Source organism: Pyricularia oryzae, chromosome 1, assembly GCF_000002495.2.
Source record: "Pyricularia oryzae 70-15 chromosome 1, whole genome shotgun sequence".
NCBI classification, from domain to species: domain Eukaryota; kingdom Fungi; phylum Ascomycota; class Sordariomycetes; order Magnaporthales; family Pyriculariaceae; genus Pyricularia; species Pyricularia oryzae.
Genome location: NC_017844.1, coordinates 2,994,452 through 3,014,489, shown reverse-complemented (window position 1 = coordinate 3,014,489; position 20,038 = coordinate 2,994,452). Strand labels below are relative to the sequence as shown.

Sequence of the window (20,038 nt, the reverse complement as noted above, 5' to 3'; positions counted from 1 at the left end):
TTCAGTCACATAGCTATTCAGCTTTACTTCCTTCTCATGTTACCTAATAGCGCCGTGGCGAATGAGACGTGGTCAGTAGCCTCGAAAAACCGGTCCTGACTGACCATTTGAAGCAATGGCCAACATGGTACCTGCACAGCGGTTCTTGCACATTTGCTGTGAATATTTTCGTGTCCTCTTCTACCTGCCCCCGAATAAATATCAAATACGAAAACTAAACATGATCAGACAAAACCGATAGTCGCAAGAAGTCCGATACTCCCAAGTCTTATCTTTTCTTTGTCGCTTCTAGTCCACAAAAAACCTCAAGTGCTCACATGTCATACCGAAAGCTCCCTTAATTCTAAGAGCTAGTGCCTATCTTGGTGAGTCCCTTCAATGACCCCAAGCTGAGAGCCAGACCTTGCGATCTGCTTCTTATGCGTACGAAACCGGTGATAGGCCCATCTTCGCCCTCCTTTTCGATGCTCAGGTTTGCCAGGGCATCCTCGCCTGTTTCGAGACAACGCAGTTAGTAACCAGTGACTCAACAGCCTTTACGAACCAAATACAAACGACCCGAACACAAACTTACCGAATACACTCCTGGCGTAGAGATTTGCACTAAGGAACTGGCAGTCACCCTTGAGTCCAGCCTCGGGAGTCAAGCAGTTCATGTTGGTGGCCTTCATAAGCTCATCCAGGAATCCGCGTAGTGTCTTGATCTTGCTGTTGATGTTGACCTTGTTCTCCCACTCAAACTCTGTCCACATGGTGCGGAACTGCGTCTCAGTGCAAGTGGCCGGCTGGATGTAGTCCATAATGTCGACATGCACGTCGCTAAGGATAACGACATGGGTGTCAGTGCTATGAGCACCGTCGTATACCACATTGCCAAAGATGACACCAGTGTCCGTGGACGAGACCTTGATCGTGCACTGCACATTGTGGAAATCATGCGGGCCTAGGTTCTGTGTTGTTGGCCTCTCCACCACCTTGAGGTCGCCCAAGGTGGCAAACTCCACTGAAAGGTTTTGGAGAGTCTCTGTGGTCTGATTAACCAGGAGGACATCAAGAATGATGTCGAATTGGTGAACCTTGACGTAAGCCTCGGCATATACAGGATCCGAGAAACCAGTAAGCTGCACCACACGGTTGAGCTTGCTGCTCAGATCCTCGGCCGCACTAGAATCGCCACCTGTAGCACGCTCCAGGTCGACCTCGGCCATATCTGCACCGTCTCCAGCGTTCTTCTTGCTGAGCTGGCGGATAGCCACAACGTCGTCCACCTGTACGGCCGTCTTCGCCTTCTCCACGGCCACCTTGGCAGCGCGCTTCTTCTCCTCTACCGCAACCATGGCACGGAAAGCTTTCTTGGTGTCCTCCAAGTAGACGGTCTCAAGCTCCTTGCGCTCGGTGAACTCGGCCAGGCTCCGGACACAGCTCATGATGCGGTCAACCGAGTCCTCATCTATGGGAGCCTTGACAAACTGCGACTGGCCAACGCGAATGATGGATATCATGATCAACATAGCTTCAGCCCTCAGAGCGTTTGTACGTGCGTGGTCCGAGGAGATCTCAGAGTGGCGCATTACGAGCTTCGTCAGTGTGCTAGAGAGGACAGTAGCCAGGTAGTAGTCGCCATCGAGGATAAGCTGGCGCAGAGGCGGCTTCTGAGCGGCCTTGACAGCCTCCAGCTTTGCAGCTTTAGACGACTGGCTGGTAAGGGCCGTCTCGGTGGCATATGTGCCGTCGGCCAAAACTTTCCTAGAGCCTGTCGGGGCCGCCTTGGAGCCACCGTTGACTTGGTCGTCCGCCTTGCTATCCTCTTCGTCCGCAGTGTCTAATAACCTCTGCTCTGATGCCAAAATAGGGATCTCTCCCAAGCTCGCGCGGATTCTCCTCCAAGCGTCTCTAATGTCCTTCTCCTCGAGCGAGTATTCTCCAATAATCCATAGAATACCACGGTAAACCTTGCCGGCGCGCACCTCGGCGAGGGTCTCCACAAGCCTTGTGACGATAGATGGCCGCAGGGTGGGGAACTTCTCAACCACCTCCTTGACAAAGTTGATGACATCGACTGACGACGTGTTATTAAAGTCGGCGATGAAATCCATCAACAGGTCAACGACACTGGCGGCAACCTCAGAGAACTTAATGGCGCATTGGTGTATCGAATGAATCAACAGTTGGCGGTATTCACTGTTCTTCTCGTATTCTTGATCGACCGTCTTGGACAATTCTTTCTTCAACAGAAGGACAACCTCTTCAACATTCTTGCTTGAGACCATGTCAAGCGCAATGCCTAGAGCTTTCCTACGCACGTCGATGTCGGGGCTGGATAGGACACGGAGGATTTCCATAACAAGGTCATCCAGAACACCCTCGTTCTTCTTCCTCAGCTGGTCGACGCGGTCCAAGACAATAAGCTTCACATTGTTGTCCGCCTCCTTAATGCTAAGCTCAATGAACTTGGCTGCAGCTGCCTTGACGGCCACCGGGTTGCTGGTGAGTGCCGTAAGGGATGAGGCAGCTTCGTAGACTACAGTGGAAGCACCTGCCTCCAGCAAGTCAAAGATCAAGCGCAGATACCGTGCCTATGCCAGGTTAGTACTTAGCTCAGAATCCCGATTACAACAAGAGTCAGGGCAAGACTGCCAGCATACCTTGTTCTGGGAGTTCTGCACAGCATCCTTCCTGATGAACTCAAGCTCTACCAACTGCAAAAGCTCTTCAGCGTTTGGAATGCCATCAAAGACGGAGCTCAAGTAGATGAGAGCATGGTCGTGGCTGATAGATGCAAGCGCTGCAAAAGCATTCCGCTTGCATGTTGGGTCACTCTCGCTCTCCAAAAATGTGGCGATGAGGTCGGCGGCGTCAGGGATGAGAGATGGCGAGTGTTGGAAGATGGAGGCGACGGCGAAGACAGCGTTCTTCCGCACATATGCGTGCCTGTGCTCCAAACATGACCTTGCCGATGACAAAAGGGGCTCTATAAGCTCGGCCTCACGCAGCTTGCAGAGGAATCGAAGGGTGTTGCCGCGGATGTACTCGTTCGGATGTTGAAGGTCGTTCCGAATACCATTGCTATAATAGTATTGTTAGACCAGCCTGGGAACTGTAGAGTGAGTGCTGCTGGGGTGCGCCCAACATAGAGCTTACCAAACCAAGATCATCTCCTGCTTCAGCTTCCCTTGCGCGTCGAGCTTAGGGCATATCTCGTAGTAAAAGTACAGCAGCTTTTTCAAATGCTTTGACTTGGAGGGCATAACAAAACGAATAATATGCATGAGAAGTGATGGCATAGGGTCACCATTGAGCATGATTGTCAGAATCCGCTTCATGGTGTCGACCTTGGTCTCATCTGTGCCCTTCTCAAGCTGGGTCCGCAGGTCGTTCAGGGATGGGACGTCGGCAGCATTGTCTTGGTGCACCAAGCTGTACGCATTTTCAAGAAAGCCCGACATGTTGGGCAACGAGTCTGAGAGCCGATCCTATGTGTGCCCGGTGGCTTATGGGTGTATATTTGTAGCCTTTGCTTGCTGAAGAAGGTATGTCCTTGGTTCAAGATGCGGTGGATGGAGGATGGATCCAGTTGTATACGGCCGAGAGCTTGCTTTTGGTCGAGTGCAACAAGCCTGGGAACGCTTCAATTGCGCAACAATTCGTTGGTTCGTTCGGTTTTCCTGCTCAGGCTCGCTGGTGAGGTTGCGCCTGGCATAACCCGCGTTTGTTGTTCTTCGCTGCTACTGTCGATGATTATAGGTCAGGTCTCATCAATACCACGCCCAAGGAGATCTGGCCAGCATTCGCTACTGGGTTATTTGCGACTCGGCGGTGGGACAAGTGGCAGCTATGGGGGGAACGCAGCGTCACGTGGTGTCGGATGTCACTCTCCTTATCTTTCTACTGTTACGGGTACTTTGGCGCGCTAGAGCTTGGACCCTGCAAGCTTACGGAAGAACTGTGCTCCGTACCGCCTAACAACCTACCCCTCCATCCATGCTCCCAACTGGGGATTATGTGGAGCTCGTTCAATTCAGCCCACAACGCGGGCGCGTGTGCCTGCCGGCTTGATCTGCCCCACCACCGAAGGTTGTCGCCCGTCGCCGCCTTCGAATCCGAGCTGTCGGAGGTTCTAATAAAGAGACCCGACCCATCTTTAATCTTTACGGTGAACAAAGGGCGCAATGTCTTCCTCAGCAACAGGCGAGCAATTTTATCTGCGCTACTAGTAAGCACGTGTCTCGAGCCTTCTTGATACTCTGTCAGGGCCATACAACTGACAAAAGACGTGAAGCTCTGGTCACTCTGGGCGCTTCGGCCATGAGTTCCTAGGTACGATTGCTGAACCGACCTCCCTGATCGCATTGAGGCACATTAAGAAGACGATCTAACAACTATCTAGAGTTTGACTTTCGTGTCGTCGGAGACGGGAGAAGCGCAGTCGCGCGGTACGCGAACAACTCAAACTACCGAAATGACAGCCTGATCAGGAAAGAGAGTGCGTTTTCCTGCTTTGCTGCGGATGCATTCAGGTTGGGGGGAAATTGCTGACGACGCGCTTCTGACAGTGAGCATCAGCTCTGTGGTTGTGGATGAGATCAAGCGGATCATAAAGTCGAGTGAAATTCTTAAGTATGGCGCATTCCCTCGAGCGTCTTCGATCGACTGAATATCGCGATCGTCGCCATGCAACACATTACTGCAACATAAGCTGACGTGACGGTATGTAGGGAAGATGATGTCAAGTGGCCACCGAAGAACAAGGATGGAAAGCAAGAGCTTGAGATCAAGATCGGTAACGATCACATTTCGTTCGAGGTATGCCTGCCACACACCCCGTGGTATTCCCTGCTTACTTCCCAGAGTGGCCGTGATATATTCGATTAGCGGCTGACCGTAGCATTAGACTGCGAAAATCGGATCTCTCGTCGACGTCAACGAGTCTGCTGATCCCGAGGGATTGAGGGTGTTTTACTACCTCGTCCAAGACCTCAAAGCACTTGTGTTTAGCTTGATTGCTCTGCACTTCAAGATCAAGCCCATCAACTAAATATACGAGTATACTCAACACTAAACCGCAATACTTCTGCAGTACGATTTGCCTTGGAAGTTACGCATCCCGTCGGTTGGTTTGTGTTGGATTATGCGACATCAATCAGCTGGGAGTAAGCAAAGCAGGTTACATGAGGTGATCCATGTGCTTTCGGGGCGCAATGGGAAACAGAAGGCCCGACTCATGTCTCAATAGACAATTGGTTTCTCAAATGGAAGATTGAAGAAACGCAAGCCTTGCCCATACTTAGGAGAAGGGCTCGGACGAAAGCAGCGGACGTCAAGACGGGTTGAGCTCTGACCTCGGCGCCAGCCGAACGGCACTACTTGAGAACCGCACGGATTCCACTGGAGAAGACGCAACCGCGGCCCCTAGTATAATAAATAGCTTTCAATCGGAACTAGACTAGTCTAGCGAGCTTCCCAGCATCGCAAGTCTCCCTCTTTGCTACCTGGCAAGCTTGGCTAGCACGACACATTTAGGTGGGCCCGTACGTGGCCGAGTTTAGCGCGATCGCCTGTTGAGTTGTGCTGCGACGCGACCGGCTGATGTCGAACTGCAGTTTGATTAATCATTAATCAATGACAAGCAAGGTAGGGTTAGCTGGATGCTGCTAAGTACCTGTGTGAGAAGTGTCTTGGAGCAGAGGGACGTAGCGACGCCAACCAGTTGGCAACCACAGCGACCGCCCATCGTCCCGTTTTTGCACCATCCACCATTCTAGGAGCCTTGAGCCGATGGGTAGACGACGGCCCCTTATTCGCGAAATGATCGTCTGCAAATTTTTCATCTGCTTAATGTGAACATGGGGGCGAAAGAATGGGCTAGACCGAGCAGTGTGGCCAGCATATGGCTGCTTCGGTCGGCAATTTCTGGTGGTCGGAAATAGGGGTATGTTGACCTTGGCCGAGTGGGAGAAAAGGGCACGAAAAGTAATCGAGCAATGACTTACACGCTCGGAGACACTAATTCGAGCTAGGTGGGCCTGCAAGTTTTCTTCCATTTATCGCGTCGCGCCCTTTGCTAAACCTGGTACTAGAGCCCTTTGAAATGATAAGGCTGCCATGAGCACTAAGACTCTTGAGACGGCATTGGGTATAAGTGCACACAGACTGGACTCATCAAGCGGCATCTAGCTAGCGTGATTACTAGGTACTGCCACTCAAAAGATGCATCAGCCACCTGTCATTCGATGTCAGTGTCCCTAAGGTCTGTGTTTTGCAGACGACTGAACTCGTTCAATGCAGCGGATTAAAGCTCTGCATGTTTCTTCTTTTTTTTTTTTTTAGTAGTAGTAGTAGTAGTAGTAGTAGTAGTAGTGAGATGATGAAATGGTTCGTTTGAGCAATGTGAGCGAAATGCAAGTAGCTAGAATTGGAAATCTAGATCTAAGATACTATTCTCAGTTCAACCATTATTACGTCTTTTGCAAGTTGAGGTCTTCCACCGTCCGTCCGATCCAGTTATGGTTTTCGACGGCATTACATCAGAGAACCCGGAGGAGATTAGGCCCTCTGTTTGGGCGCCTCGTGGCTAGGGTTGCTTTCCAGCCTCAAGGCTTGTTCTGTGGTCTTTTCTTCTCTCTTTTTCTTTTTGTCTTTTACATATTTCATGTGCATCAAACTCTGCAATCGACCGAATTCAGACGAGTCCTTGAGTTCTTGGCCTTGTCTCGGGGAGTCTTGTCCAACCAGCGCCTTGAACGGTACGTAGGTACCTTAGGTATACAGTATAAACAATTGTAGGGGGCTAGCCTTCCTGACTGCGGCCTACGACAGCGACGTGGCAGCACGTGGCCCGCCGTTTTCTTGTAGCGCGGCCCAACGGCAGGCATGGTGCCATCCAATGTGTACAGTACTTCAAGTACCTTGCGCACTATAGCTGATGGCCGCCCCCAACGTCCAAGGTCGGGGTAGAGTCGCAAGTCGTCAAGCCCCCCATGATTGCCAACTCAGGGACTGACTCTCCACAATAACCCCAGTCATCCTGTCGGGCGCCGACCGCGAAGAATTCCCGGCTTCCACACAGCGTTGCGAGGTACTCCTTCCCAGTGACTCCAAGGAAATCCAATTCATTCGTCGTCTTGTCAAGCCCAAATTGTTGCATCCAGGTTGATGACATACCTGAGCGTGATCTTCATCCCAGGCCTCCAACCCACGCAACCGCGATCAATTAATTTCCTCCAGCCTCTGCCTATTAATATCTCTTCCCGTCAATTGCTTGCGCGGCCGTTGTTAGCGACCGACCCGACCCAAAGGCACAAGCAACATATGCCGGCCAGTATACGATCAACCCCGGTTCCAGATTCCTTCCTTGTGGTTGTTCCTGTCACCAGAGTCTTTCTTTGATCTTTTCTAAATCAAGCTCGATAAAGAAGCTAGGCGACGCCACGCCCACCTTAGCTTTAACGCCCGTTCCCGCCCCGATCTCCTGGAATTGTTACTTCTGCCCGGCCTTGTCGATCCCAGACCCCCTTGTCTGTTGATTCTGGAGCACTTCCGCTCTTGTCACCGTCTCATCCATTCTCTGAGCCATTGTTCAAGGCTTGTTGGAGCCGCAAGTCGCGCTTAATTGCAACCTACAAAAAGCAAGCAGGCTTCCGTCTAGAAACAGCAAATATGCCTACTCCATCCAACCTCCACAACCCGGATTCTCGTGCCTACCCATTCTCCTCGACGTGTCCCGACGACCAGACAGCAGTTCCAACACAACCACCCTCGCCGTCGAGTTGGAACCCGCCGCTCCCCTCTTCGTATGCCGAACGCGTTGTCGTAACCGTATCTGCGAGCGATTCCGATGGCCCAATCACGTCACGACCCGCCTCACGAAGCGATGACGACAGGGCAAGTCCCAATACGGATACCGGGGATGATGCCCACGACAATGATGATGACGTACAAAATGGAATGGACCCTGTGGACTACGAGTCCACTAGGTTAGACACGGACGACGAGTTATCTCCAGAGCAATCAGGCGCCGCAACAGCGCAAGGTGGCTCGTCAGTGCCCGCAAGCTCTACGTCTGGAATCTCGCACGCGACACCATCTCGGAGCGCCGACGAGGATGTGGATATGCAGCACAACTGGGCCGATGGGCCATCGATGTCAGACAGCTACTTCTCGCAATTAAGAGTGCGCCGTGATCCTTCTCTTTCCGACCTGCTGCCTAGTCCAAATCACAACCGCTATTGAGTCTCAGCGCGCTGACTTTACGTTATGAGCCGCAGGTTATTCCCACAACGCCATCCTCATACCTACGGCCAGGGAGCAAGTTTTATGGGACACAACACTCAGAAAGACAGATTTATGACGTGCAGGTCGAGATTAAACATGTCGACTTGGCAGAATCTTTCCTATGCGGTTATCTGCGCATACAAGGTAAGACAGACCCCGAGACAGCAAGGGATCTTCAGGTTCCTGCCGTCATCTTGGCAGTCGAACTGCTCAGCTAGTCGGCTGCGTGTACTCCGCACAGCCGGCAAAGCGTTTACCGTCATCTCACAGAATGCAGAATGGCTGCTGATTTCATCTAAAATGGAAACTTTATAGGCCTAACTGAGGACCACCCAACTTTGACAACGTACTTTGAGGGCGAAATAATTGGCCCCAAGTACTCATTTACGACAAAGCATCCGTCCTGGGGAGCCAACGAAAAGACTGATTTGACACACTGGTCAAAGTTCGCAGCCTTCCGTCCGTTCGCCAAGGCAGCACGTAAGGGAGGAGCAGTCATCCGCGACGTTGCGCAGCGCGAACACATATTCATGCGCTGGAAGGAAATTTTTCTAGTACCCGACCACCGGGTACTTACTATCAATGGTGCTAGTTTCGAGGGTTTCTACTACATCTGCTTCAACCAAATCAGGGGCGACATTACTGGCATTTATTTTCACAGCAAGAGCGAAAGGTATGTTTTTCATCATCTCTGGAAGACCCGAACTCAGTTGGTAGCTATTTCGTCTTGTACAGTCTATGAGAAGACCTATACTAACAAACATGTTCATGACAGATTTCAACAGCTAGAACTCAAACATGTGGAGGACAAGGGTTGTTTCAGCGCCATGGAATTTCGATAACTCTTCCAGTCCAAGATACAGCTGATGGAGACGCGGAAATTTGACACGTTGAGTTGCTGCACGTCCGAAGTAGGAGCTGTGAATTGTTGGAGCCGCAAGATGATTAGCTGCAGCGCGGGCACAGACATGACTAGCTTACTAGGGCTACATGCGTCACAGTGTGAAGCAGCAAAGCAGTGGACTGTTGACACCTATTCCAAATACATCTGAAGTTGATGATGACAGGGAGGTTGATCTTGGCATGGCGCACGGAAACGGGAGTTTGGGAGTCTTTGGTCCTTGGTTGTAACAGCATTTTGGAAGATGGTTCAGCGACCTGAACTCACCATCAGACATATATAATAGGGTTATTGTTGTTTTTTTTTTTTTTTTTCCTTGAGCGGCGAAGAATGAACCTACGGGAATTTATTTCAAATTACATAACTGGCGCTTTGCACTAGGTCTAGTCTACCTTTTGCAGGCGATACATTGTCATGAAATGAAAGTTTTCGGTATCAACTTCTGACTCGACATTCGCTAGCTTGTGTGATCTGATCGGAGTTAAGGGGATGGCCATCGTCCGAACGAAGGCATAAAGTGAGACTCGGGGTGCAAAGTCTGAAAAGAAAGGCATTGTAAAATCGGGACGACCTCGAACCCAAGAAGTGGTTATTCACCGGGTTAAATGTTTCGGTCTACTTGTTGCACATTCGAGTGATGAAATTGGACGCACTGGTTCAAACCTCATGGCCTGCTTTTGATTTATTTCTCCTCCGTCTTGAACTTTGTGAAGTATCCTCTCCTGAATGGATTCAGTTCATCAGCAGTAGTGCCCTGCTCACCCTCTCCAGCATCGCGATTCGCCAACGCCAAAGCTAGCGCCTCTGTATCGACCTGGTTGTCTGGTATCCTCTCGTAGGTGATCAGACGTCGGGACCCTGCATCCACAAGGTTTTTAGGTAGGCGTTAGCGAGACATGTAAACCATCCGCTTTTCGGAATGAAGAAGAAAAAAGAAAGTTCTTACACTTGTTAAAAACCTGCACGCAGACTGCGACCGTGCGCATGCACGGGTGTGTAGGGACCGCCAGCTCCAGAGACTCGTCGTTAGCGGTAGGCATCCAAAAGGCGAGACGACCACCATCGATGAGTGTCTCGGCGGCAAAGGTGAGCAGATCGTCCAGCATGGCGAGGAAGCTGTATGGCCTCTTTGGCGGGATGAAGTCGGGATCCCTGTGATCGATGGTTAGCAAAGGTGTGACATGGGACCAAATAGCTACATGTAAGCATATGACTAGCAAGCCAACAAGCCAGCCAAGGGGAGGGGGAACGAACTAAAAAGCAAAACAAACGAAAAAAAAGACTCACCTGTACATGTTCATGCCGGCCTTGACCACATGTGCCTGCTTCTCCGCATCCCGGACACCCAGCACTCGCAAACCCTCACGAACACCATAGGGCGGGTCGCATATTATCCCGTCGAGCCACCTCCTCCCGCCGCCCCCTGAACCCAGCTGACACCTCACGACCGGCGAGTTGGTCAGGTCGGCCGAGAAGCTATCGGCGAGGCCGTGCAGTAGACCATACTGCTCAAAGTTTCCCCTGAGCGTCTTGCCGCCCACGCCACCCTCGTCCCCCCTGACTGCACGGCCGTCAATATCACTACCCCAGGCCAGGGCGCCCCACTGCGCCGCTGCGACGGGGAAACTCCCCGTGCCGACAAAGGGGTCGTAGAACAACCTCCCCGGTGCGGCCAGGGCGATGTTGGCCGTGACGAGTGCCAGCTCGCTGTCCATGCTGGTGGTGCTGATGTACCTGCGCTTCTTGAGGTCGTACTTGCGGATGAGGTCGTTGCGCGGGCTGGACGCGACCTTGCGCGCCAGGTACAGCCTCTCCGGGTGCTCGAGGCCCAGCGGCACTGCATCGTGGGCCCAGTGCTCCATGACGGTCAGCTCCGTGTCGGCGCCGCGCATCCGGATGGGGCCCCGGAGCGGCAGGTAAGCAAAGGAGTTGATGATGGAGACGATGGCATCCTGGTTGCGCGCTCCGCGGTATGAGTCGACGTCGAACCGCCACGACGCCTTCTCGTGAGCGGGCCACAGGTGAGCGGACCGCGTCTTGGTGTCGGCGTGCAGGGCGGCGTAGTCGTCACCCATGGCCCAGAGCTCGTGGATGCTCTGGCTGAGAATCGATCGGCTTATTAGAGCTGCTGCCGCGGCTGAGGAGTCTAGCTTTACGATGCAGAAGGGGGACTAAAGCTGGGGGCATTGAGGTGTGAGTACGGTACTGCTGTCATATTGGTAGTTTTTTTTTCTTTTTCTTTTTTCTTTTTCTTGCGGAGGGTTGGTTGTCAAAAGAGAAAGAGCAAAAAGTCAAAAATGATTGATGTATAAATTTTTTGTCTGCCTTGCTAAACATACATCTGCATTGTAGAAAACCACTTCCATCCTGACATTCTCGACGATGGCCAGGGCTTGGATCTCAACCAGGCGAAAGGTCTCATGGACCCCGCCAAAGCGGATGAGGAAATCCATGTGCAGGGGCAGATAGGGCAGGCAGCTCGGAGAATTAGAATGGTAGTATGCTGTATGCGATATGTGATTTTCACGCCGCTTTAAATATTTCTCGTCCTGCAAAATGAGCAACAGTGAGAGGTTGTAGTTGAAAAATGACCATGGACAAATTCCACTTTCCAAAAGTTGAAAGTTGCCTTGGGTTATAGCTTTCACTAGCCAAAGGGATGATATTTCACTTGAGTCATGGTTGTAGGCAGACAAAATTGAGTGAGGAATGCGAGTGCTGTTTTTGCAAGCAGTCTCACGTGATATTAGTCGATTATTGGGCAGGCACAAAGCAATCGACGGGACCCATTCCCTTTGATGGATTGGTCAACGGCAATTTTCAGGTATTTCGTACCTTCATTAGGTCGACTTGACGTTGGCTCTTTCCAGACTCCCATGTGCAAAGTATAATACCAAATATTGATCTAACAAATCTTCAAAAACAAAATGCTTCCGCTCAGAGAGCAGAAGTCAATTTACCAAACGCCGAAATGCTATTTCACGTATGGCGCCATGGTTCACGTTGATCCGAAGCAGCCACCTTCCAAAGGCAAACCATGGACAACGCTTGCATCACGGGACTTCATTCACCAGGTTAGCATAGTCTGAGAATCCTACCGCATATAGTCGAACTTATACTAACAACCCAACACTAGGTCGACTTGATTCTCCCACAAGAAATATTTAGTATATTTCAGCAAAAAGTGCTCAACAGCCATGTGCCGCCTCAGTACAAGAGGGTCACCATGACCCTCGGGCAGGTTCTAGAGAAAGATTTCTTTCAGGAGTATCTCAAGATAGGTGAGTGGAAACTGACAGAGTCGGTGTTATCATCCACATGGACGTGAAATTCTGACACTTAACACCTGGCATAGGCAATATTCTGATGCTCTCTGAAGGGAGGCCAGGGCAAGACAACGTCTTCACTATTAAGGATGGTATGTGCTCTTTGAAAGCGAGCCTGTGATCTACGCGGAATCTAACTTACCTTTTGATTCTGAAATTCACAGGAAAACTTACCATGTTTCTGGACCGAGAGACGTACGAACGCGCCGGAATGGTTGGTATTACGCATGGCGTCAAGGGCGAGAGGGGGTTGAGACCACGATGGAGTAAGTCACGGCAGGGCACTTGTATTTTCCTCACGTTGCCATCACAGATTCGGGTGCTGATCTTTTGCCCAGTTGTGGAATATGATCTTCGAGCTCCGGCCAGCTTTCCGGGCAAAAAGGGGTTCGACCGGTTGATCTATGCCACCAAGAACGCACTCAATTTCCCCGTCACCTGGTTGTTCTGCAACCTAGGCAAAAGTAGGTCCACTCCCGCGGCAGGGGTTTCGGATTTAAAGTTCTTTTTAGCACTAACCTCCATTTACAGCCCCTGAGCCCGACCCATTGCTCGCCCATTTCCCAACAACGTACACCTCTACTCCAGGCATCGCCCAGGACTTTCCAGTCCTCATCCCAGAACTGAAACCAGAGTCAAATACTGTGATCAAAGACGACAGAGATGAAGCTGAGAGGTTCGCCACCGAGACATACGAATGGCTCTCACTAGTTCGTCTGGGTAGCCCAAGAGTCTCTGTCGGCGACGAGGTTGATCCGTACATCAGCCAATACAGTCTTCCTGATGGTCCCAAAGACCAGGAGCCCTCCCCTGGCACTGTCTCCAGGATCACGTGGCGTGGCCTCCTAGCAGCTGATTGGGCTCGGAGCTTGTTCATAGAACTTCTTGTCGCCTTGCCTTCCAAGTCATGGTTTTCCTTGAGTATCAACAGCTTTGCGATGTCTAAGGGTTTGGCGGCCGACAGCACTGACTTGACAATAATGCGCCCACCTAATACGCCTGGAGAGTACCTGCAGTGGGAGATCAAGGGCCACGAATGAGCCTGGGGTCCATGAGGGGCCTTGCCGTTTCCCTTTATCTCAGGGGTAACCTTCCCAGATCAGATACCTTGGAAAGAACTAAGGTATCCCGCCGCCTCGAGAATACTTGTTATCAAGAGGCCAATCCAGCAAGGATTACTCAATCAAATTTGAGGCCTTAAGGCGTCCTCAGTCTTGTCTCGCCCGGACGTTGCGGTCTCCCGAAAGCTCTTCCCCGGATATCACCTGCATAATCAACTGGCGAAGCTCAGCCTGAGCCTCGGGAGTGTCATGGTCGTCCCTTGCGGCAAACTCGTCGATCAGACGCCTGATTTCAGGGTTTGGTCCCGGTCCATCCTCGGCGGGGTCGTTCATCGTGCCCATCGTGACGGACAAGCCTTGAGGCACGGGCGGTAGACCAGCCGCCGAATCGCCATTGACACCGTTCGAGTGGCCATTGACGCCGCTGGCACCGCCCTCCCTGGCTTTCAACCACTCGGCGACCTCAGGGAACTCCTCCTCGGCCTCGATCTTCTCGCGCGCCGTCAGCCCCTCGCTCCCCTTGATCTTCTCGTCCAGGCCCAGCTCCTCAACCAACACGCGTGCCGCCTCGACGGTCTCGACAACGAAGAGCGCCGTCTCGCCGTCCTCGTCGCGCAGGTCAACCGGCACGGAGAACTCGCGGACCAGCGTGCGTAGGAGGTCGAGGTGGTTGTAGGAGGCGGCGGCGTGGATCAGGCTGTAGCCGTGCTCGTCCTGCTGCGATGCCATGGAGGGGTTCTCGCGCAGGAGCGGGAGAAGCTCGGGCTTGTTGTCGGCCGCGAGGAGGTACGGGTTCTGCGCCATTGCTGGGAGGTGTTTTGCTGGTTTGTCTTGTTCGGTTTGACTGTAGCCGTGTGGCAGCTTTTGCTGGTAGACGCTTTAGTTATGGCTCTCCTCAGCGGGGTATTTTCTGTCGCGATGGGAAGGTAGCTTGCTCGGAGGAAGCTCTGCAGAGAAAATTTAGTGTGGGGTAGCTTGAACGGAGTAAAGGTGCTGCAGATCGTCACTAAGTGGGGTCAATTAACGGTTTACCCCAACGTCAATCTATTTAGGCGTCAAGATTTTGTTCCTTGGACGCACCAAACTCACCCATGCGCCTTGATTTTTGCTTCCCCAACTTATCACTTGAAATACGTGAGTACCTGGGTATATAAGTAGCTAACAATGTAAAAAAATCTTGGGTTTCACCTTTCAAAGACGTATCACATCCTGAACCCGGCTCTCGTCTCATGTCCAAGCGCTGACCGCATCCTAGGTGAGGATCGAGGTGTAGCGGCATGGAATACGAGCCTTGAAACATGTCCGGTCTTGCGGAGATTAGAGCAAGAATGGCATTTTATACAATCAGATGATAATCCTTGCAGGTCACAGATAACGGTGGATTTGTCGAATGTTGTCCATCAAATATGGTGCCGGGCAATTCCAAATCCTCTTTTTGGATGTTGATTTGATACCCTTTCATTGCCAGAAGTATCTCCAATAGCCTAACAACTCAACCTCAAAGACGTGTGGTAAGCTACTTTCTTTAACCATTTAAGTAACCTGAGTAGGGATGGTGTCGGTTTTGATCGCACACCCCCGCTTGATCTACTTCATATTCTGCAAGAGCTTCTTGATTATCAGAAGGGTAAATCACCGGTGAACAGCTTACCTATGTATCTAGATATTCAGAGCAATCCCTTCCAGCACGACATGGAGATAGTTGGCAGATCTACGGTACGATATACTGACCGCAATCAGACTTGTTAACATTATAATAGACTGGACCAGACTCATCGCCCCGCACGATGACAGTTCAACATATATGAGGCGAGGCATCCAATGTCTGCCCAGACGAGCTTCTCCAGGTCCTTCTATCTGCCGCCGGATCAAAGCCAGATAAGCTTGTTATTGGTCGGCAGACATTCGAGAAACAGAATGCCAGAGACGTCTGAAGTTTATGCTTTAGACATACTACCATGGTATGAGTATAGCTCGCAACCTTATGCGGTCGATTTAGTCGCATGTTCCCCGCCTATCTACCGATGTCCTTCGGATATTGACTCGCATCCTATACTGGACACATGCCGCTAGACGGGATGAAAGCTTGGCACAAAGAATGGCTGGTGGAATCGGAATTTCAAGCGCGCTGGGCTCACCTATCACAAGCGACCTCGCTCTGTTTGATCTTCTCACTCGCTAGACCACCTGTGTCGCTTTTTGCACAGTGAGAAGCCTCGGAGCACTAGAGGCCTCACAAGAAATGACGAACCAAGGCGTGTAGCACTCAGATTTCGTGGCCACACGATCTGGCGACTGCCATTGAAGGCACCCCATCTCACTTAAATAGATCGAAAGAGGACCCGACGGAGAGCAGGAGGATAAGACATGGCAAACTTTTCGATCCGGGAGCAGCTGCCGATCGAGGGTCCATCGGCGTTTTGTGGCCAGCCTCCCAATACTCAGGCCGACTTGCACATCATCAGGGGATATTTCCGCATTTTTGATGTCCCCGAAACCGTCAGCCCCTCCATGGTGTGGCAGAGCGCGCCCCCTAGATATGTCCACGACGACAAGCAGGCAGGCATCATCGTCGCCATGACTATTTCCATGGTGGCTATCCTCGGCATAACTGTGGCGAGAATACTCGCCAGGATCTTTGGAAAGAATACCGTTTTCGGCCTAGATGACTATGCCGTAATACCTGCCGCAGTACGTTCAGACAACCAGACACTCGAAATATTTTACCCGAATGACATGGCTATGACAGCTGACAGAGCAGGTATGAGCCCACAGGCGCTCGCCCTAGTCTATCCAACGCTACAAATCCTCGCCGTCATCAAGGGCGGCGGCGGGCGGCACTCATGGGAGAACACATACGAGAACCTCCAGAACTTCTACTACTACCTGGACACGTGCACCAAACTGTACTACGCCGACGTGGCCCTCGCCAAGATCTCGATTGCGCTCTTTGTGCGCCGGCTCGCCAACCGCGCCGCGCTGGGGTGGTGTGTGGCTACAGACGTCTTCCTCGGCACCGTCGTTGTCCACCTGGTCGCGAGCGTCCTGGTCAACTGCCTCCGGTGCGACCCGGCGCGCGCCGCCTGGGACATGGAGTTCGGCGGCAGCCTCGAGACGGCCGCCCGCTGCCACTCGTTCTACACTGTCTTCAGGAGCCTGCACACCGTCCACGTCGCCCAGAGCATGATGCTGCTCATGGCGCCAGTCGTCATCCTGTGGAAGGTGCAGATGAACACGGCTAAGAAATGCCGCCTGTTCGTCATCTGGGTGGCCGGCGCCCTGTCCGTCCTTGGAGGGCTGCTACAGATGCTCCTCAAACCAACCATGAACGAAGACGTCTTCATGGCGTACACTGTAACCCTGCAGTGGACCATGCTCGACCTGTCCATGGGCGTGGTCGCCGCCTCGCTACCGGTGCTCGACAGCGTTCTCATCGGCGGCTGGCGCCGGGCCGCATTTAGGATCGCGAGGCTGCGCGGCAAATACTCTAGCCCCAACCTCCGGACCGGGGACCCGGGCAACAGTAGCAGCACCTCGGGCGCGCACAGCCAGAGTAGAGCGATTATCGGCGGCGGCGGCGGCGACCGTGGTGGCGATAGCAGCTCGGCGCTGGCCCTGTCTCGGCCCGGGTTGAGCAGTGGTAGGGATCATCAATCTGGGATCATCGAGGCTACACTGCCCCTGACTGATGATTCTGGGCTCAGGACCGAAAAGGAGTACGTCTCATACGAAATGCCAAATTTTTCACCCAGGGGAACAGTCGATACCGGGGCACAACTGGGAGAAAGCTCGAGACAAACAAAGACAGAGGTATAATCGCAAAATAGGCGTGACCTTGACGGTGTGCTCAACAGAATCGAGACCAACCCTAATCGTATGTGAAGCTGCTTGGTCCAGTTCATAGTATGCATGCATATTCGTGAATGGCGGTGCTTGAAACTGGCTCAATAACTCGAGGAGACATATCTAAATCGGTCTGGGTCAGGTTGGACTGCATACAATTTCGAGAAACATCATTGACATGTCTACAGATTGCACTACCTTTGTTGTTATTGAGCGGCGTCTTGCAGAGTCAGTATCGTTATTAACATTATGCTGTATGTAAAAACTACCCACAGTCGGCTATGCAAGTTACATGTGTCTTGATATAGCACAAGTCTCCGAGTGATTCCACATGAGCACAAACGCAAAAGATTTACACTTGAGATTAGGAAGAATGATGCAAGCCAGAAGAAGATTGCTCTCAGACGTGCGCCGAAAGGAGAAACGGTTTCATAAGTGCAGAACAATGAGCTGAGAATGCGGGGGATAGATCAGAAATGCTAGAAGGGGTATCATGAAGGAAGGAAAAGAAGCAAAATAACAGGTGGCAGTGGAATTAAGTGATAAAAGTAGTGACAAACCGTCTTTGGTAAAACCAACCAAGTGAAAGTGAAGGAGATCCGGGTATGTGAAGCCATAGCGCTCTCGGGGGAATGCCCAGGGAGGTTTCCTGTTATTTCAAGAACTCGGGACGTCATCCGGCCCAAGTCTCTACTTATTATTCGATGCCTGAAGTGCTCGAGGTGAACCGCTTCTGAGGGTTTCGATGTCACTTGTCAGGCTGCTCCTCTGCCATGAGCTGTCAGTGAATTGCCGTCCTGTATCAGCCAAGAAGGATCCAGATGAGAGTGGCAGTGGCATTGATTCCAAATAGAACGTCGGGTTGTCCATTGATCGGTCATTCGATCCGTTCGTTCGGACTCCGGTGCCTTGAGAGAAGACTGGGAGTAGACAACGTGGCAAGGTTGGCCAGAAACCTGGCGACAGCACGACGTCGTAGACGTGGCGGGATGGGTTCCGCAGTAGGAGGTACCGGCTCAGGCGGCAGTGGTGGCGTCGAAGACATTTCGTGCCTATAAGCGTGGTAATGACTGCGGACCCAAGCATCCACGTTGCCGTCAGGTACCACTTCACACTCCTAACGTGATTTGCTGAAGCACATGGCGTTGAGTACATGCCCCTCCTGCCATCCTTGCAGGGTAAGAGGTGTCGTGTCGCGAAGAATCTTTCCCAAGTAGGCGATCCGTACGCTCGTGTCATCCGGAAGCTGAATTCAGCTGGTCAGTACATCGTAGGCCACGCCAACAGACATATTACAGGGACGATGTATCCGTACCTTGGCTTCCTCGACTATTCGCCGGGCTAGAACCCGTACTGGACTCTTCTTGGGAACTGTGACCATCACATCGCGCGCATTTTCGCTAAGCCGACAGCGAACGGTGATAGTCTCCTCCTCGACTTCAACCTCTTTCCCCTTTTCTTTACGTCGCTGGGCCGCCTTGTCAGTCTCGTCGTCCTCCGCAGAGCTGGCGACATAGTGCTGTTTCGTGTCCCCAATGCTTCCAATATCAACGTCGTCGTCGTCAATCTCGTCCCCATCCTCCGAAGGTGGTAGGTCGGAGACATTGATGACATTGACCGGGTTGCAGACGACGTGCTCGGGCAGGGGATAGTAGTTGCCGAGCTGGTCGTAGACACCCTGCGCAAGGTTGCCCGTGGGTAGTGTGATATCGGCAGCCATCATGATGCTCTGTGCCGTGAGCAGCGCCTCCTCCTGTTGCTCCTGGGTCGGCGCCGTCGTCCCCGGGGGATGGTTGGGGTCGGACTCCCATAGAACCTCGAGCGCAGTCTTGATGGCCTGCCAGACCTCGACGCGGCCCGTCACGCGAGTGTCGAAAAAGTCCTTCCTCTCAGCCGCCAGGTCCTCGCGCGTCCATACGCGACTGCGCGATGCCCACCGGTGCCGGCGCAGCGGCTTGTTGATGTGCTGATCGAGCGGCTGGCGATGACGGTGTCTCTGCTGAGGCGCGCGCGTGGATGTGGGCGATGCTGCCGCTTCGGCATCGCCAGAGAGTGGTGAACTCGCAGCGGGCCGGGTTGCGACTGTGTTGATTGCGCGCGCCGACGCGGACGCAGCATCTCCGGGGTAGGGTGAATTTGGCCCTGTGGGCCGGGAACCGCAGCAGCCCTATATCAGACAGGAGAGAATTAGAAGCGAACCATGGAATCATTGGTTGTGATGGGGAACAGCTATCACCGTCCGTCTCCTCAGGATCGGGCCCGGCGCAATTCAGGGACAGCTCCATCGACATAAATTTAGGCGAAGTACATACCATTATTATTTTTCGTTCGTCGCTCGGCTAACCTGTCTGAACTGACAAGAAAAGAGTCACCATTTCACTCGTGGAACCCAGGAATCGCTTATCTTTGCCGTGATGTTCCTGGCTTCCTTGCCCACAATGTCGAGCGAAAAGGCACGCCTCGCTCGATGGGCTCGCTGAGGCTGGCGACAGGATGGTGGTGGTTGGTGTAAGGACGTGAGGGTGGTGAGTAATGGATGCTCGCCCCCTGTAAATTAAATGGGGCTGGGGGCCGTCGATACGAGTTAGTGGGAATATTACCCCAAACAAGAAAGCAGTCCAAGAAGAGGAGAAGTG

General features: G+C 52.3%; 9 protein-coding genes across 9 annotated transcripts; 5 read left to right on the top strand and 4 right to left on the bottom strand.

Annotated features, from left to right (window-relative positions):
* Positions 1-19: 19 nt before the first annotated feature.
* On the bottom strand, positions 20-3,810 carry MGG_06860 (coatomer subunit beta). Its single transcript, XM_003709534.1, has 4 exons — positions 3,142-3,810; positions 2,646-3,066; positions 575-2,576; positions 20-492 (listed from the first exon to the last, which is right to left on the bottom strand). Exons 1-4 carry the CDS (start codon positions 3,444-3,446, stop codon positions 344-346), a joined length of 2,877 nt encoding a protein of 958 aa, XP_003709582.1. The 5' UTR covers positions 3,447-3,810; the 3' UTR covers positions 20-343.
* A 266-nt stretch (positions 3,811-4,076) lies between these two features.
* On the top strand, positions 4,077-5,495 carry MGG_06859 (mago nashi like 2). The gene is made up of 6 exons (XM_003709533.1): positions 4,077-4,213; positions 4,280-4,317; positions 4,388-4,483; positions 4,554-4,617; positions 4,716-4,803; positions 4,892-5,495. Exons 1-6 carry the CDS (start codon positions 4,170-4,172, stop codon positions 5,033-5,035), a joined length of 474 nt encoding a protein of 157 aa, XP_003709581.1. The 5' UTR covers positions 4,077-4,169; the 3' UTR covers positions 5,036-5,495.
* On the bottom strand, positions 5,351-6,351 carry MGG_16192 (uncharacterized protein). Its single transcript, XM_003709532.1, has 2 exons — positions 5,660-6,351; positions 5,351-5,594 (listed from the first exon to the last, which is right to left on the bottom strand). Exons 1-2 carry the CDS (start codon positions 6,039-6,041, stop codon positions 5,503-5,505), a joined length of 474 nt encoding a protein of 157 aa, XP_003709580.1. The 5' UTR covers positions 6,042-6,351; the 3' UTR covers positions 5,351-5,502.
* A 571-nt stretch (positions 6,352-6,922) lies between these two features.
* On the top strand, positions 6,923-7,153 carry MGG_16191 (uncharacterized protein; the record flags this gene model as incomplete). The annotated part of the gene is made up of 2 exons (XM_003709531.1): positions 6,923-6,950; positions 7,020-7,153. The coding sequence occupies 2 exons, from the start codon at positions 6,923-6,925 to the stop codon at positions 7,151-7,153; spliced, it is 162 nt and encodes a 53-aa protein (XP_003709579.1).
* Positions 7,154-7,656: 503 nt separating this feature from the next.
* Positions 7,657-9,402, top strand: MGG_06858 (uncharacterized protein; the record flags this gene model as incomplete). Its single annotated transcript, XM_003709530.1, has 4 exons — positions 7,657-8,169; positions 8,265-8,415; positions 8,587-8,944; positions 9,273-9,402. The coding sequence occupies 4 exons, from the start codon at positions 7,657-7,659 to the stop codon at positions 9,400-9,402; spliced, it is 1,152 nt and encodes a 383-aa protein (XP_003709578.1).
* A 56-nt stretch (positions 9,403-9,458) lies between these two features.
* On the bottom strand, positions 9,459-11,843 carry MGG_06857 (tRNA guanosine-2'-O-methyltransferase TRM11). Its single transcript, XM_003709529.1, has 4 exons — positions 11,512-11,843; positions 10,460-11,343; positions 10,119-10,324; positions 9,459-10,030 (listed from the first exon to the last, which is right to left on the bottom strand). The coding sequence occupies exons 1-4, from the start codon at positions 11,623-11,625 to the stop codon at positions 9,855-9,857; spliced, it is 1,380 nt and encodes a 459-aa protein (XP_003709577.1). The 5' UTR covers positions 11,626-11,843; the 3' UTR covers positions 9,459-9,854.
* A 142-nt stretch (positions 11,844-11,985) lies between these two features.
* On the top strand, positions 11,986-14,614 carry MGG_06856 (uncharacterized protein). Its single transcript, XM_003709528.1, has 6 exons — positions 11,986-12,246; positions 12,309-12,453; positions 12,528-12,590; positions 12,663-12,764; positions 12,837-12,962; positions 13,030-14,614. Exons 1-6 carry the CDS (start codon positions 12,100-12,102, stop codon positions 13,536-13,538), a joined length of 1,092 nt encoding a protein of 363 aa, XP_003709576.1. The 5' UTR covers positions 11,986-12,099; the 3' UTR covers positions 13,539-14,614.
* A 197-nt stretch (positions 14,615-14,811) lies between these two features.
* MGG_06854 (uncharacterized protein) lies at positions 14,812-17,830 on the top strand. The gene is made up of 4 exons (XM_003709527.1): positions 14,812-15,070; positions 15,300-15,520; positions 15,633-16,250; positions 16,335-17,830. The coding sequence occupies exons 3-4, from the start codon at positions 15,927-15,929 to the stop codon at positions 17,373-17,375; spliced, it is 1,365 nt and encodes a 454-aa protein (XP_003709575.1). The 5' UTR covers positions 14,812-15,070; positions 15,300-15,520; positions 15,633-15,926; the 3' UTR covers positions 17,376-17,830.
* On the bottom strand, positions 17,594-19,895 carry MGG_06853 (uncharacterized protein). Its single transcript, XM_003709526.1, has 3 exons — positions 19,715-19,895; positions 18,718-19,569; positions 17,594-18,648 (listed from the first exon to the last, which is right to left on the bottom strand). The coding sequence occupies exons 1-3, from the start codon at positions 19,715-19,717 to the stop codon at positions 18,520-18,522; spliced, it is 984 nt and encodes a 327-aa protein (XP_003709574.1). The 5' UTR covers positions 19,718-19,895; the 3' UTR covers positions 17,594-18,519.
* Positions 19,896-20,038: the final 143 nt, after the last annotated feature.

Bases quoted from the DNA above. Each gene is read 5' to 3' on its own strand.
- MGG_06860 (XM_003709534.1), bottom strand. From the start codon at position 3,446: ATGTCGGGCTTTCTTGAAAATGCGTACAGCTTGGTGCACCAAGACAAT. The intron at 3,067-3,141 runs GTAAGCTCTATG...ATACTATTATAG, and splicing joins CAGGAGATGATCTTGGTTTG to CAATGGTATTCGGAACGACC. The intron at 2,577-2,645 runs GTATGCTGGCAG...AACCTGGCATAG, and splicing joins TGCAGAACTCCCAGAACAAG to GCACGGTATCTGCGCTTGAT.
- MGG_06856 (XM_003709528.1), top strand. From the start codon at position 12,100: ATGCTTCCGCTCAGAGAGCAGAAGTCAATTTACCAAACGCCGAAATGC. The intron at 12,247-12,308 runs GTTAGCATAGTC...ACCCAACACTAG, and splicing joins CACGGGACTTCATTCACCAG to GTCGACTTGATTCTCCCACA. The intron at 12,963-13,029 runs GTAGGTCCACTC...CTCCATTTACAG, and splicing joins GTTCTGCAACCTAGGCAAAA to CCCCTGAGCCCGACCCATTG.
- MGG_16192 (XM_003709532.1), bottom strand. From the start codon at position 6,041: ATGGAAGAAAACTTGCAGGCCCACCTAGCTCGAATTAGTGTCTCCGAG. The intron at 5,595-5,659 runs GTACTTAGCAGC...ATCAAACTGCAG, and splicing joins CCAAGACACTTCTCACACAG to TTCGACATCAGCCGGTCGCG.
- MGG_06859 (XM_003709533.1), top strand. From the start codon at position 4,170: ATGTCTTCCTCAGCAACAGGCGAGCAATTTTATCTGCGCTACTA. The intron at 4,318-4,387 runs GTACGATTGCTG...ACAACTATCTAG, and splicing joins CTTCGGCCATGAGTTCCTAG to AGTTTGACTTTCGTGTCGTC. The intron at 4,804-4,891 runs GTATGCCTGCCA...CCGTAGCATTAG, and splicing joins ACGATCACATTTCGTTCGAG to ACTGCGAAAATCGGATCTCT.
- MGG_06854 (XM_003709527.1), top strand. From the start codon at position 15,927: ATGGCAAACTTTTCGATCCGGGAGCAGCTGCCGATCGAGGGTCCATCG. The intron at 16,251-16,334 runs GTACGTTCAGAC...ATGAGCCCACAG, and splicing joins ATGCCGTAATACCTGCCGCA to GCGCTCGCCCTAGTCTATCC.
- MGG_06857 (XM_003709529.1), bottom strand. From the start codon at position 11,625: ATGGATTTCCTCATCCGCTTTGGCGGGGTCCATGAGACCTTTCGCCTG. The intron at 11,344-11,511 runs GTATGTTTAGCA...CCCCAGCTTTAG, and splicing joins TGGTTTTCTACAATGCAGAT to TCCCCCTTCTGCATCGTAAA. The intron at 10,325-10,459 runs GTGAGTCTTTTT...CATCGATCACAG, and splicing joins GCCGGCATGAACATGTACAG to GGATCCCGACTTCATCCCGC.
- MGG_06853 (XM_003709526.1), bottom strand. The intron at 18,649-18,717 runs GTACGGATACAT...AGCTGAATTCAG, and splicing joins GAATAGTCGAGGAAGCCAAG to CTTCCGGATGACACGAGCGT.